The 16,579-nt window shown below is 37.6% G+C and overlaps 2 protein-coding genes across 5 annotated transcripts in view; one reads left to right on the forward strand and one right to left on the reverse strand.

Moving 5' to 3' along the window:
* Positions 1-16,579, reverse strand: part of LOC141442836 (serine hydrolase-like protein) — a 33,718-nt gene that overhangs the window by 7,269 nt on the left and 9,870 nt on the right. The window contains exons 1-2 of one of the 4 annotated variants that reach the window (XM_074107967.1): positions 4,188-4,318; positions 2,704-2,783 (exon numbers count right to left, since the gene is read on the reverse strand). In XM_074107967.1, the coding sequence (XP_073964068.1) occupies positions 2,704-2,783; positions 4,188-4,252 (145 nt within the window). In that variant the 5' untranslated portion in view covers positions 4,253-4,318. Of the gene's footprint in view, positions 1-2,703; positions 2,784-2,873; positions 3,044-4,187; positions 4,319-16,579 lie in introns of those variants that run through there. The other 3 variants (XM_074107969.1, XM_074107970.1, XM_074107968.1) reach the window with 3 other exon arrangements.
* LOC141442844 (uncharacterized) overlaps positions 8,825-16,579 on the forward strand; it is a 43,851-nt gene continuing 36,096 nt past the window's right edge. Inside the window, exon 1 of the mRNA XM_074107986.1 lies at positions 8,825-8,979. Coding sequence (XP_073964087.1) covers positions 8,964-8,979 — 16 coding nt within the window. The 5' untranslated portion in view covers positions 8,825-8,963. The remainder of the gene's footprint in view (positions 8,980-16,579) is intronic.

Below are 16,579 nucleotides of genomic sequence, written 5' to 3' on the forward strand. Positions count from 1 at the left end.
CTCAATTAAAACAACAGTACAAGTACTTTGATGTAGACTTTTTTCTAATTTTGAAACTCGTTCTTATCTGTGGTTTCGTAAGTAGCCAGTAACGGTTACTGAGGTTACTGATTTTAAAAAAAAAAAGACCGGTCAAGGCTGTTTTATTTTTATTGCAGAAAAAATGAAGCAGTGTCAAAATGATTACAATTGTCATTTGTTCATAACATAACCCAGAGTTAACCATTTAATTTTTGAACCCTAGACCATGTTAGCAGGCCTTAGTTAACCTTTTCGAAGCCATCGACTTGATATGAAGTCAGAACATTTCGTGCCCCACACGCCACGACTTGATATCAAGTCAAGACTTTGGTGAGGTTTTACAAGTTAACTCAAGTACTTTATATTTTCTATCTCTTGTAATTTGCATAGTTACATCTTCGATTTACAAAATATATAAATCCGGTATCCATAACCGCTTTAGAATGGCGGTTATAAAGTAAACATTAAAGTCGAGTTTAAAATACAGCCACCAACGCCAATGACTTGTTTTGCAGTCCACTAGTGTTCTGCCCCCTCCCTTAGTTAACCACGATACCTGCTGTAGGTATAGTCTAGAGCCTGCTACGCACAGGCGAGGACCGCGGGGGGAGGCTGGGTTCCAGGGAGTCTGGTATTAACTAGTCCACAAAAAATCCTGGCCATAGTCAAAGCGGATCCCAGTTTTTACTTAACTGTAGGATAATATAATAATAATAATGTAATAATATATCTAAATATTATCGCGTCGTGTCGCGACCGTTCGCTATCAAGTATTACAAACAGTCTTCTTATCTATCTCCTTATTGCATAGCACACTGGTTGGCTGAAAATTATATTCTTATGCGTTTAAATGTGACAATACAAAAGATGGATCTAACATCATTCAATCATTAAATATGCATTTTCGTAAGTAAAATTATATAAATATAATATGGATTGTTATATGAGTAAGTACGGAAGAACTTTTGCAAGTATTGCAAGGATGGCAATATGTCAGAGACAGAGTCCTTAGATGAAGAGGAATTATGAATTATTTGGAGGAATTTGGAGGAAAATTTAGAGGAATTATTTGGAAACAAGTTTTTAGGGTTCCGTAGCCAAAATGGCAAAAACGGAACCCTTATAGTTTCGCCATGTCTGTCTGTCTGCCTGTCCGTCCGTCCGTGGGTTTGCTCAGGGACTATCAATGCTAGGAAGCAGTAATGTTGCACGGATACATATGTAAACTATGCCGACAAAATAATACAATAAAAAATTCAAAAATAATTTTTTTTAGGGTAACTTCCATAGACGTAAAGTGGGGGTGATTTTTTTTTCTCATCCAACCCTATAGTGTGGAAAATCGTTGGATTGGTCTTTCAAAACCATTAGGGGTTTGCTAAGACGATTTTTCGATTCAGTGATTTGTTTGCGAAATATTCAACTTTAAAGTGCAAATTTTCATTCAAATCGAGCGTCCCCCCCTCTAAAATCTAAACCGGTAAGTGGAAAAATTTAAAAAATCAGGATGATAGTAAGTATATCAAACTTTCAAGGAAAACTATAACGGCTAAGTTTGCTTGATAATTAGTAGTTAATGAGTAAATAGCAGCCTAAGGTATAAAATATACCTAAACTTGGAAGAGTCCGTATAAAATACGAAATCCTTAATTGAATGATTGGCCTCGCGCGCTCGAGACCAATCATTCATCTAAGACGAAATCCTTAGAAAAATATGACTTATATTTTTCGTAATGGCTACGAAACCCTATTTTGGGCGTGTCCGACACGCTCTTGGCCGGTTTTTTTCCTTCTTTGCCCGTGGTCCTACTGCGTAGTTCTACTGGTAGTATTAGTTCTACTAAAATAATAAGGACAATTTAGTAACTGGGTAAAAACGTAGTTAATCGTTTTAATACATCTAGCCGTCTCCAATGTTTGCACAAAATCTAAAGTCCCATACGCCAATGACTGCAAATCAAGTCTATCTAAAACGTCAAAATGTAACTAGTGTTATACTATGGTAGCCTTGTACTTGCACTATAAATTAAGGGTTTTACTTTAAAATCTACACTATTATGACAAAGCATGTCTCTGTCAGTCTGTCCGTCTGTTAACTCCTCATGCTTAGAACGCAAAACCGATTTAGATTAATACTTATCAATAATCTTTTTTTGACCATGATATATTTATCGACATGGACTTTTGGATTCCTTTTGTTTGACGGGTTGTTTACTTGCAATTTGTTGCTTGGCGTGGGTGGCACGGTATTGTTTTTTGACGTGGCTGCGAAGAGGTTAAGTTAGGTACTTACTTGCTAGCTGGGCGCCGGCGTATCGCCCAAGATCGCCAGCTCCCACCTTAATTAAGGACCTCAGGCCACGGATACGGGGACGTCCGTGACCCGCAAGTGCAAGGTCCTCGAGGAGAATGGCGTGCTAAATGTTCCTAGCATGCCATTGGTGGGAAAGGGGGTTCAAGAATGGCTCCCCTAGAAGATGAATCCGGAAACGGATAACCGCCTCCTGGCGATGTAGCGGGTTATTCCGTTGTACCGCTGCGTCGCTGGCAGGGCGACGAGGAAGGAACATCCCGGGGGTTTTAGTGGGTAAAAACCCCACATAACCTCATCGCCTCCCCGTGATGATGGGGTATCTGGTGGCAGATTTCCCCCGGGCAACAAAAAAAAAAAAAGGTACTTACTTGCTAATTTCCCCCAAGGCACTTCCAAAACCAGTTCCTCCATCTTTTTCCGCGACATTTGTTCTTTCTTTACTACACAACTGTAATAAATAAATACATTGTAACAAAACAAGTCTTGGCTGTGCGTTTATTAACGCTATATTGTTATTTTTATCTACTGGAGTTTGGACCTTCGGTATCTTTGACCAAGTATCAATCACATGATTTCACATAAAAACACTTTTAGGTTACTTTTTAAACGATGACAAATTATTTTAATATTTGCAGCGATACATCGCAAGGAGAGTCTTGATAATACTAAAGGCATCTACAAACGTGCATGTTATGCGTTCCCTTATTATGTTCAGTCAAGGAGATGACGTGATTAGAGTTATGTGTAGGTAATATACTTGTCTATAGGTTCCACTGCCACGTATAGCATTCATCATCATCATCATCCCAGCCTATATACGTCCCACTGCTGGGCACAGGCCTCCTCTCAGAACAAGAGGGCTTGGGCTATAGTTCCCACGCGGGCCCAGTGCGGATTGGGAACTTCACATGCACCATTGAATTGCTTCGCAGGTTTGTGCAGGTTTCCTCACGATGTTTTCCTTCACCGCAAAGCTCGTGGTAAATTTCAAATGTAATTCCGCACATGAATTTCGAAAAACTCAGAGGTGCGAGCCGGGGTTGAACCCACGACCCTCTGTTTGAGAGGCGATAGGTCAAACCACTAGGCCACCACGGCTTCCACCTTAATTAGTAGGTATATTCTTATATCAAAGAATTCGAATTCCGTCTGTGTGATATGTTTGCTGATGCCCCAAAATTGTATTTTACATAATAACGATGAAATAAACTATAAAATAATACAAATAATCTATTCCTTACTTCTGTCCAATTGTAAAGGTTGACAGGAAGAGATCGCTCTGAAGCGTAGGGCCGCCTATCGCTTACCTTGGAAATCTCTTTAGTACTGTTTTGTGTTTTCTGTACTGCTTGCTTTTGGTGCTCAATATAATAAATTATAAATAGACGCGCGTTGTATGTTTGCAGGTGGTAGGACCTTGTGCAAGGTCCGCCCGGATTGCTACCATCATCTTGCTCGCTAATCCTGCCGTGAAGCAGCAGTGCTTGCACTGTTGTGTTTCGTTGTGGAGAGTACGAGTAAGACAGCCGGTGAAATTACTGGCACGTGAGGTATCCCATCTTAGGCCTCTAGGTTGGCAACACGTCTGCAATACCCTGGTGTTGCAGATGTTTATGGGCAGTGGTGTTCTCTTACCATCAGGAGACCCACTTGCTCGTTTGCCATCCAGTCGATTAATACAAGCGTCAGCGGGACGGCAAGATACGAAGCTCGAATTTTGCACTTCGTAAGGGCCTGGTTCAAAAAACTGCACAGGTTTATTCCCACACACGCAGGCATACCTGCATAGTTAGAGGCTTCTCCAGTGGACCGTAGTGTCTATAGCCAGTTATTAAAAAAAAACTAGTCTTACGGGTAGTAGCTGTCATAGCAGCTCGCGCTGCAGTTTCGGAACCAGATCTCGGGGTAGTCAGTCATGTGGTGCCAACCGGTGAAGATGGAGCCGTCTAAGTTCACCAGCTAGGACACTCGACCCGGGAACACGGCGTTGTAGCAGCAGCCTTAAATGTAAACAAATTCTGATTTGGCATGCGTTCGTAGAACGTACTCGTAACAATTGTCGTAACTTGGACATGTCGGCACAGAATCATCCGGCCGTTGAAAATTACCATCCATCAAGGGCGCCATCTATAAAACTTTTTAATTACTCTCTCACTAGTTCCGCATTTCTCCGCGATAAAAGAAATGGCGCTGGTGTCTATCGCAGTACAAACATAATTAGATCTTATTTATTTTATTTTGTTGACATTTTGAGCATTTGAGGCTTTTGAACATGTTTTAATTTTAATTGATATTTTAAAGTTATTTACATCAATAATTAATAATCGTCTAGTCATATTAAACACATTAAAAGATAGTTGCTCAACAGGAAACTACTTCACGCCATGAAGTTCCCCCACGCCCCACATGCATGTCTGAGACTTGGTCAAACCATGAACTCATGACCAAGTTAGTTGCGTCAATTAAATGCCTAATAGAATGCAAACGCGTTCATTGCGTAACTTGGAGGCCACAGCGCAATGAAACAGCGGGTGCTACCTTCAACCAAGAATCACAACTAATGGAGCTTGCGCTGGACACAAAACTATGGATCAATCTCTCACTTTCATCTCACTTTCATTTATGAGCCATCATGGAACAATTTGACAGTAAACGTTCTAGTGACATTGCATTGCATTGCAGCCTAGACGTGAAAGGTACAGAATGGGAGTGGCACACACACACACACACACACACACACACACACGCACACACACACACACACACATACTTAATTTTTTTAAACCGCTAAGTCCCCACGGGCCAAGGGACAAAGTAATATTCGGTGCCTAGACCCCTGTATTTGGACGGCAGATGGTACGTTTTGCTCAGTCTCGTCATAGGTGCTTTAAGTAGAACGATTTTTTTGGAAAAAATGACAGATATCACCTATATTTCCAGATATTTCGGAGCGGCGATTAATAATAGAGTGCACGTGCCGATATTTTGGACCACCTTGGCAAAACATATTTACTTCCGTATCAACACCGTATAGTCTTTTTTTAACCTTGCAAACAAATAACAGAATCATTAACCTTAACGAAAACAGACGCTAACAACAACACACCGCTCTACCAGGAGTGATGTGTTGAGACAAATATTATGTCCAGCAGCCATACCAATCCATACTAATATTGCGAAAGTGTTTTTGTATGTTTGTCCGTCTTTTAAGTCGAAACAGAGCGACGGATCGACGTGTTTTGGCATATAAATAAATAAATAATAAATAAATATCATGGGACACTTGACACAATTGACCTAGTCCCAAACTAAGCAAAGCTTGTACTATGGATACTAGGCAACGGATAAACATACTTATATAGATAAATACATACTTAAATACATATTAAACATCCAAGACCCGAGAACAAACATTCGTGTTATTCACACAAATATCTGCCCCGGCCGGGATTCGAACCCAGGACCTCAAGCTTCGTAGTCAGGTGCTCTAACCACTTAGCCATCCGGTCGTCAATTATATAGATTGTTTATAGGCCAGAGAGTGACATAGGCTACTTTTTATCCCAGACAAATGCACAGTTCCCGAGGGAACGGCACGCGATAACCGAATTCCACGCGGGCGAAACCTCGGGCGAAAGCTAGTATTATAAAATCAAAATCAAAATGTCTTTATTGCGGTTATGGGTAATAAAGTTGATAGACAGCAATACATAAAGAAGCGCCATATCCTGCCTGCTAGAGGCGTACATTATTTTTGCACACTACTTAAAATATAATAAGAATAAAATTAAAATAACACAATATGAACTATGAACTTGTCATTTGAATATAAGACAAAATATGTCAAATTCAGTAAAAACACATCAGAAAAATAAAATAATCGATGCGAAAGTGTGTGTTTGTATGTTTGTCCGTCTTTCACGTCGTAACGGAGCGACAGATCGACGTGATTTCTAGCATAAAGATAGTTTATGGGCCAGAGAGTGACATAGGCTACTTTTTATCCCGGAAAAATGCACAGTTCCCGAGGCAATAGCGCGTGATAACCGAATCCCACGCGGGCGAGGCCGCAGGCAAAAGCTAGTTAGTTACATTGACTATTTTGCTGAGCGTGAATAACAATGCTTATAAGTATCGATGCATACCTATTAAGTCTTCAAAAATTGGTATTGGTATATCATTATGATTTTCCTTGTTAATTAATGCGATGTCATTATGAAGTTTACCTACTGTGAAATGGTTTCTTGGTTTCCTGTGGTTGGTTGGTATCGTACCTACCGTCCCTTTCACTCTCGTATTAAATAATACCGGGTGTGGCCTGTAATACGAGCAAATAATGAAAACATATATCGTACTCGTCAAACTGAATAACACCAGTTCAGCGACTTTTAAAAATAATGGAGTCTTTAGATTTCCCTTTTTTCATACAAATTAAATACTGTTATCAATGAACCCCATCCTAGAACCCACCTGACGTCGCTTGTCTCACTAAAACGTCATTTTGCTTTGTACGTTGTTTTTCGAATAAACTTTAGTGTATTAAAAAAACACCATTAATTATGTTTTCTCAAAAATGTCCGTAAAAGTTGACATTATTCTTTACATATCAGAAGGTGAAGTGCATAGTTTATGGTCAGCGGAAAATTAAAAAGTTAAAAAGATTGCAGGCAGTCACAATATTTTTTTTAAGTTAAAAAGGCCATGGAAATGTTGGCACAAGTCGTATACAGCCAAGTCTAATGACCGGTATCAGATATTTTGTTGGAACTCCGGACTTTTTCTATTGGGTCTGAAACAGCTTGTGGTGTTTTCGGTGGAAAAATACACCTGCAGTTTATTTTTAATGAAAAAAAGGCGGGAAAGCATAAGAAAAATATTGGAATAAAATTAAATGTTATAATATATTTTGAGAAAAAGTTTATTCTATTTCAGAATTATTCACCATTTTTGAGAAAAGCTTTATATTAGTCTCGGCTGGAATAGCATTGCTGGCTTCGTATTCGCAAGCTCGTCCGTTTAATACTCATACTCAGCCAGCAATTGCCTACTTCCAGGCCACGACAATAATCTACTATTTAAAGTCGCCAAACCATAGAATAAATAATAGTACTACGCTGAACGAATGTTGTTCAGTTTGACGACTATGATTTATGTTTTAATTATTTGCTCGTAATACAGGCCACAACTGGCATAAGCGTCAGTGAGACGGCTAGATACGAAGTTCGAATTTTGCACTTCGTAACTCGTATAGGGCCTTCTGCCCGCGCTGACCTATTCTGTGCAGCAGTTAGTTAACATGCGTTTGCGCAACTAATGATCGACTTAGCGAAGGAGACGTGAAGTTGCACGAGTCGACCACCGGTTACAGAATACGGCTGTTATGCGGTGCTCGTAGAGTGGGGCCCGAGTCGATGAAATAGTCATTTAATTGTGGATTAAATTATCAGTACTTGGGCGACCGAGCTCCGCTCGGGCTAAAACTCGGTAACCAGCGTTTTCCCAGAGATAAGACTAAGCTAAAGCGACTTTTCATCCCTGAGAAGCCCTACATACCAAATTTCATCGAAATCGTGTTAGCCGTTTCTGAGATTCTGATTACACTCGTATATATATAAGAATTGCTCGTTTAAAGGTATTGTATGTAAACTCTTTATTGTACAAAATAAGTAACAAACACAATTGACAAACATTGAGTTATATGTAGTTACAATACATGAGATATGAGATATGTGTATGTGTTATTAGATATTAAGCTGTTGCACGCGACTCCCCTCGCTTAAAATTCGTTTATCGGATCGAGATTACGCGATTTTTAGTTCCAATAGGTCAGTAGGTAGTGCCACCAGAGTTGAGGTAACGCACACAAGAACAAATCATGTAATGACAACGGGATTTTGACATTAATTAATTCATTTAATTTATTCTCCTTTATGCAATCAGTTATTTTTTGTAGCTGTGTGTGTAATCATTCATTCAACTCTCGTGGCACTACCTATACCTGTTGCGTCTAAATGAATATTTATTTAATAATCATCAGAATAACTAATTAAAACTTCAAAATGTACCTAACTAACATACGCTGTAAAGTACGTTGTTTTAACCCGACTGCCTGGAGTAGAGTTATGTTTTTAATGTCGATTGACAAGAGCTGACACAAATGGATTGAATGAAAGTACCTCTGTGTTACCTATTTGCATACACTTCACAGAAACATGAAAATGTCATGTATCTGTCATTTTCCTACAAAAATGTCAGTGACATTACTTTCGTTCAATTAATTCGTGCCAGCTCTTGTGAATCAATATGTACCAATCACAAGCTCAATAGCAGCTCTATAGTACTGAATTATGTTGACATTACACACACGTATCTACGCGTAGTCGTATCTCAATATTGGTCAATTTTTCATTTTGTATCATACGGTTCTTATCGATATCGAGTAACGCACGTCACTAACAAGTAATCGTTGAACTCTGGCTATCTATTGCTCAGTTTGTTTGTAAATATCTGCAGAACAACAACACGACGCTATACTGTATTTATTATCATAATAGTTTCAATTAAATAACAATTAGTGTGTACCGGAGTGAGTTAACGTCATTATTGTCATTATTAGTTTTGAGCGATCATGGAAGGACGATATGGTAAGGAAAATTTATTGTTTACCTATCTTTATTTTAGAATTTAAAGTAGTTTTTTTATATGGATAAAGTTGGCCTAGAAAATTATCTCCATGTACACTCGAAGAAACTTAATTGAAGTACCAGTGTGTAGGGCCTTTATTCGAGTGTTTCATCCGCCCCAATTTTTGCGGTCACATTTTGTTACACAGTGTGTTACCGGCAGCCGGGCTTTTTAATGGAAGCTACGTAAAGTAACGTATTTCTGTAACTTTACCATGATATTAATTTAATTAATCAACTAAAATTCAGACTTCATTAACTTTATAAAAAAAATTGCCAGCAATGTACAGCAAAGTAAATTGACAAGTAAGTGCAAATGACAGCCGACAGATACTATGATTATTATCTCTCAATTTACTTTGCTGTACATTGCTGGCAATTATAATTTTGTTAGAAAGTTAACAACTAAAAGTCAGTTTTAGTTTAATAATAAATTAATGTCATGGTTAAGTTACAGAAATACGTTAAAAGTCAAAGTCAAAGTCATCAAAATATCTTTATTCAATTTAGGCTATAATATGTGCTTACATATGAATGTCAAAAAAAATCTGCCACCGGTTCCGTAAAACCTCTGTTGAGAAGAATCCGGCAAGAAACTCAACGAGGTATATATTTTTTTAAACAGATTTACAACTTCCGTTAAAATAAAAGCCTGGCTGCTGGCAACACACTGTAAGATAGATGGGCTGTAGAATTTGACATTTTAGATTTTTTACACATCTACTAGATTAGGGATGGGGAAACTTTTTCCTTCATGTACCAACGAAATATATGGCGTACCAAGTTGTTGCATTTTTGGCTATGTTATTTACTGAAATAAAAATATTGATATGTATTTTCTAAAACACTAATTTGGCCATTGCCAATAAGAATGAAATTTTGTAACAATACGAAATCTTCTCTTGATTTTTGTTTGATGGTCGCGGGCCGGATTGCAAGCCTTTGCGGGCCGGAGATGGCCCGCGGGAAGCAGTTTCCCCATCCCTGTACTAGATAACTCGGAAACTTAAACAGAATCTTCTACCATGTGAACAGAAAAGTGCCCACGAAAATAAAATAAACTCTCGAATAACCCTAGAACTTTTGTGCTACTTATTAGTGTCGTGTTGACATACCATATACTCGTAGGTACCTATTTGGCAAGGAAATCATAGCGACAATGATTATAAAAATATTCCACTCTGGTACAGTCAAGAGCATTAAAATCTGACATGTCCCTCCGGCTCTAGAAATACGAGTAGAGTCGTATCAGATAATATATTTATGCACGCTTGTTGTGTCAGATATTGGTGCTGGTGACTGTACATACGTGATTCAGTTTCTTTGACTATACCTTAAACAAAGTACCTACATATTTTCCAATTATTTAGAATACGAGTATATGTAAAAAATCAATCAATTTATGGTAGAGATCGGTCTGAAGCGAAGGTCGCTTAAGCTTATTGCTTAACTTGTAAATTTCTCACTGTGTACCTATTTTAAGCTTCGCTAACTATTAAAAAAAAAATGTTTATTGCCACATCTTAAATTATTTACATAAATTTCCACTCCGCAATTTGCGGTGTACAGTGAACATTCTTTGTATTATATTGTATTTTATCTAAGGCCAAAAGGTCTAATTCTACCAAAATGGGGCTTATTGGTCAGAGAGTATCAGCTAGGCAACCGTGCTCCATTTTAAACCACATTTTTGCTTACCAATGTCTGGGTCCCATAAGTTCAGAGCTTCTGGCACGGTCCAGGGTTAAAAACCAGCCAAGAGCGTGTCGGACACGCCCAAAATAGGGTTCCGTAGCCATTACGAAAAAAATAAGTTATATTTTTCTAAGGATTTCGTATTTTATACGGAATCTTCCAACTTTACCTTAGGCTGCTATTTACTCTTAAACTACTAATAATTCTCGAACCAACCTTATAGTTATAGTTTTCCTTGAAAGTTTGATATACTTACTACCATTCTGGTTTTTTTCAAAATTTTCCACCCACCGGTTTACATTTTAGAGGGGGACGCTCGATTTTAATGAAAATTTGCACTTTAAAGTTGAATATTTTGCAAACAAATTACTGAATCGAAAAATCGTTGTTCCTACCCCCTAATGATTTTTAAAGACCTATCCAACGATACCCCACACTACAAGGTTGGATGAGAAAAAGAAATCACCCCACTTTACGTCTATGGGAGGTACTCTAAAAAAAATTATTTTTGAATTTTTTATTGTACCATTTTGTCGGCATAGTTTACATACATATTCATGCAAAATTACAGCTTTCTATCATCGATACTCCCTGAGCAAAGCCGCGGACGGACGGCCAGACAGACAGACAGACATGGCAAAACTATAAGGGTTCCGTTTCTGCCATTTTGGCTCCGGAACCCTAAAAAGCGATAACTCTGGGTTATGAATGACCCTACCCTAGGGTATGCATTAAGGGTAGCTATCGCTAGTGCTGCCTACTGTGCGTACCCTACCCTGCTGCGGTGGGGTGGCGCGCTACAGGAGCAAACCAGCAGCTCAGCTACTTAGGACTTAACCCACTGCACGCCAATGCCCTAACCCTGGGCTAGCAGCTAACACGTCTGTCTAAGTGTATTAAATTTCAACTGGATCGGTCCAGTAGATACCGAGCAAATTTGCTATGACCAACGGACAGAAAAAAAACCCCAAAAATTTCACAAATAGCTTATGACAGCGACCTATCATATTTCGTTTTCTAGAATTTTTTTACCGTACAACGACAAAAACTACTAGACACTGGCAAAATAAAATTGTCCTCCAATGGACAGAGCCATATTTTTTTAAAGAAACAACAACTTATGACAGCAGATGGCGAAGACAGATGGTAACAAAGACCACATTGGTCACAAAAACTGTATTTAATAGTATTCGTGTTGTGTTAGGGTTTGAACTTTGTACGAAACACTTAACAACAAGTACGACGTGTAGTGTGTAGGTCAAGGTTAATTCTATTAGCCTAAACTTTTCTTGGAATTCCTTCTTGATAGTTGTAGGTAGGTAGGCATTTTTAGGGTTCCGTAGCCAAAATGGCAAAAACGGAATCCTTATAGTTTCGCCATGTCTGTCTGTCTTTGCTCAGGGACTATCAATGCTAGAAAGCAATAATTTTGCACGAATATATATGTATGCTATGCCGACAAAATGGTACATAAAAAATTAAAAAAAAAAATTTTGTATGTTACCTCCCATAGACGTAAAATGGTGGTGATTTTTTTCTTCTCATCTAATCTTGTAGTGTGGGGTACTATCGTTAGATAGGTCTTTTAAAACTATTACGAGTGAGCTAAAACGATTTTTCGATTAAGTGATTTGTTTGCGAAATATTCAACTTTAAAGTGCAAATTTTCGTTAAAATCCGGTGCCCCCCCCCCCCCGCTCTAAAATTTAAACCGGTGGGTGGAAAAATTTGAAAAAAATCAGGATGGTAGTAAGTATATCAAACTTACAAGGAAAAATATAACGCCTAAGTTTACTTGAGAATTATTAGTAGTTTCAGAGTAAATAGCAGCCTAAGGTATAAAATATACCTAAACTTGGAACATTCCGTATAAAATACGAAATCCTTAGAAAAATATCACTTAATTTTTTGGTAATTGTTACGGAACCCTATCTTGGGCGTGTCCGACACACTCTTGGCCGGTTTTTTCTATATACAGCACTAACCTAGACTAAGACAACACCAATGGGTCACAAAGATGCATTAAAAAACAAAAAGAGTGTGGTTTTTCCGTCGCCTTTACCCACCCCACATACAATGTTCGATGGCAACTTGTTCCTTACCCCTCACGGCGGTTTTACCCCCAGATTAGGAACCAATGAGTTAATTGATCCAATTACTCTTTTAACGATCGATTATTGTAATTATTTCACTCGAAAACAACATTACAGGGCCAAACAACTATTTTACCGACACTTTGGGTGTCTCCTGCGTTACCAAAATTGTCTCTGGCGTTACCAAAAAATCGTACATCCAACAAGATATTTACCGGTTTAATAGGTTGAACTTACGTAGGATGGCATATTCATATACACCATCTATTAAAATTACAGAAAAAACATGTTTACCTACAAAAATCTGCAATTGTTTGAAAAATGTCGCGGACAGATTAGTGTCGGTAAAAAAGTTGATTGGCCCTACAAAGTGGCGAAATATTGTCCTAAATAAATGAATTAAAAACACGAATTGTTACAAAATTATAGCCTCTAATTAAATTACTCTTGTAAAGCAGAGTTTTCACCAGAGATGTGCTGTGCGAGGATGTGTAAATGAAGCTGATAAATCACTCGGAACACATCCTCGTACATTATTAGTGGAAACGCTGCTTAAAGTATGTAGGCTGAGTTTGACTTACGAACAACCTTACAAACTTGATAGAGCTACGAATTAGCCCGAAACATGTCGGGCTAAACTCGATTTAAGTAAGACGTGAGTTATCCGGGTTTATTTCACACACAGATTAAGATCTATTTGCCAATTTGAGGCTAGTGCACACTCTCAGATATCATTAATATTTCAACATTATGACACGTAGGAAGAGATTGCAAGAAGTAAAAAAAATATCAACTATACCTTGACAAGTTCGGTATGTGACACTCGCCAAGTCAAGTTCGTCTTTGTACATCTTATTACTTATCCAGTTTTCTGTTAATTTCATGCGTTTTATGTAGAATAAAGAGTTACAATACTCGATACGACTCGACTCGAGCACTCGGTAAAACCCTTTCGCCGGGAGCCTCTGATGTCTCTATTAAGATATTTTTTCGTTTGGTAGATATTTCAATATTTGCAAGTCAACCTGCTGAAATGTTACACAAAGAAATTGAAGACACTTTGTATAAATACAGTGGTATTTTTCACTATAACTAAAATAAATGGCAACTAGTTATCATGTTTTTAATTACTAATTGCGTTTCCAACTATGACAACATTAACAACTTAATTAGTGCTGTTGAGCAAATTCCGAACTAAACGATGTTGCGTACTAATTATATCTGTCTGGTGCGAATACAGCGCCACTCTCAGTTGTCCGTGTAAGTTTGTAATGCCGGGTGTAGAATTAAATCATCATAATCTACAAATAATGATTATTGCGAAGGTCATTGATTGTTTTGTTCTTTATCTTGAGTTTGTTTTGTTGTTGATTTGGCTTCTACGATAATAAGGCAGTCAAAGGTGACCGCTAGAGGCCTCATATTTATTAAAATACACCTAGTTTTTTTATTTTCGTTAACTTTAAGGGGACAATTTACAGTTCAAATGAAGTTAATTTCTCTAGGACATTAATGCCCTAACTGTTTAAGTTAAGATAATTAATTATTAGCAGTCAAACAGCGTAAAGGTAATTAATTTACAACGTTTATTCAAAGTTCGTAACTAATCTGTTTTTAATTCACACATATTTAGAAAAAGATAGTTAAATATGTGTTTTTATATATATAATATTCCTATTCCTTATGTGTCACTTCAATGTCGCTTTGACAAGTTAGATTATTTTACAATTTAACTATGTACGAGTATTAACAATGAACGTGAAGCTAATAAATGAAAAAAAGTATGTTAGTCCCCAAATTTTTTTTTTACGAAAAAGTTAATTATCAATGAACTGAGCCGTCTGCCGAAGTTAACGGAAATAAAAATAAAAACACGGTGTATAATATAACGTAGGTGTAGCAATGTAGGTAAAGTAGACGACTATAGGTCCACTCCTGCTGACTCGTGCTGAGGATAAGATAGAGACAGGACAGATGGTTATACCCTATAAGGGTTCCGTTTTTTGGCAACTAAGATACGGAACCCTCAACATATCGCATGAAGTTTTAATATTTTTTATATAGTTTATATTTCTAGCTGTTGAACAACTAATTTATTAGTATGCCGCGGGAACGATGCAATTTTACGTAATAAAACAATGAAATTAACTATGTCCTTATCTTATCAGAATGTTAAACTGTCTCCATACCAAATTTCATCATGATCGGCTGATTTAAACTGTGAAAGCATATTAAACAAACTCATATTCGCATTTATTCCTAATTTATTTGTTCAACATTACAATAATAGGCTTACAGTATAAAGAACCAAAACGCTTATCACATTAATGGACATATTGGTTAATATTGGTATTATTGGTTAGGATTCAAAGGTTAAATTTAAGTATTTGCAAAAAAAAAACATCGCAAGTTATTTTGTCGCATACCTATTACATCTATGTACTTAGATGATGTTGCGATCCAGTACCACTACCATGAGTTTACAGTGACCGTACTCGATAGCGACGGCGTAAATTATTTGTAGAGGCGCTGTACAATTCTCCATACAAATAATTTACGCCCACCTTTGGCGTCAACTACCTGACTACCTGGGGACCCATTTGAGATCACATTAGAAAAAATACTTACCATTCTGAATATTGATAGTTATAGCTGAATACAATATTGTACTGATTTTTTTCTTTTTAGGGTCCGTAGCCTAAATGGAAAAACGGAACAGTTATAGTTTCGTCATGTCTGTCTGTCTGTCCGTCTGTCCATTCGCGGCTTTGCTCCGAGACTATCAATGCTAGAATGCAGACAAAATGGTAGGAAAATACTTAGAAAAAGTTTTTTCTCGACTAACCCTATAGTGTGGGATATCGTTGGATAGGTCCAAGTGGTCCTTTAAAACCATTGTGGAGTTGCGATGTAATTTTTTCGGTTCAGTGATATGTTTGCGAAATATTCAACTTTATAATTAAAATTTTCATCAAAATCGGGTCGCCTCCTCCTCCTCTAAAATCTAAACTATTCATTGAAAAAAAATATTGAAAAATTCACGATGGTAGTAAATATCAAATTTACAAGGAAAACTATAACAGCTAAGTTTGCTTGAGAATTATTAGTAGTTTAAGAGTAAATAGCAGCCTAAGGTATAAAATATTACCTAAACTTGGAAGATTCCATACAAAATACGAAAGTCTTAGAAAAATAATTACTTGTTTTTTTTTGTAATGGCTTTGGAACCCCACCTTGGGCGTGTCCGACGTGCTCTTGGCCGGTTTTTTAATTTAATCTTTTTGATGTCGTCAAAACCAGCCAGATACAAACAGCTAGTACAACCAAAGAAATTTTGTTACAAGTTTACCTAAATACGAAAAGAATTTTCCCCGTATCAATCATCATTAGAGTTCTAATTTACTACTAGTTAATTACATCGTCTCGTATTTCCAATATAGCATGTCATTTTAACACATGCCAGTGGCATTTCTGTAGAAATGTGTTATTCTTTAAGGTCCCCTCGGACAGTCTAGGGTTAGCAGTAAATTAAGTCTTAAAGGTGTTACGTAAAGTACGATCAAGCAGTGCCGGCTCTAGACCTTGATCAAAGGCAGAGCGAGATTGTTTACACCGAGTCCGCGCCTTTCAAAAGACGCTATCATAATTTTATTTTGCACTGGAAACTGGAAAATGGTTCTACTTGTTATCTGGTGCCCCTTGCTATCTGGTGCCCCTTGCTTTCTGGTGCCCCTTGCTATCTGGTGCCCCTTGCTATCTGGTGCCCATCTGGA

Source organism: Choristoneura fumiferana, chromosome 26 (assembly GCF_025370935.1).
Source record: "Choristoneura fumiferana chromosome 26, NRCan_CFum_1, whole genome shotgun sequence".
NCBI lineage: Eukaryota > Metazoa > Arthropoda > Insecta > Lepidoptera > Tortricidae > Choristoneura > Choristoneura fumiferana.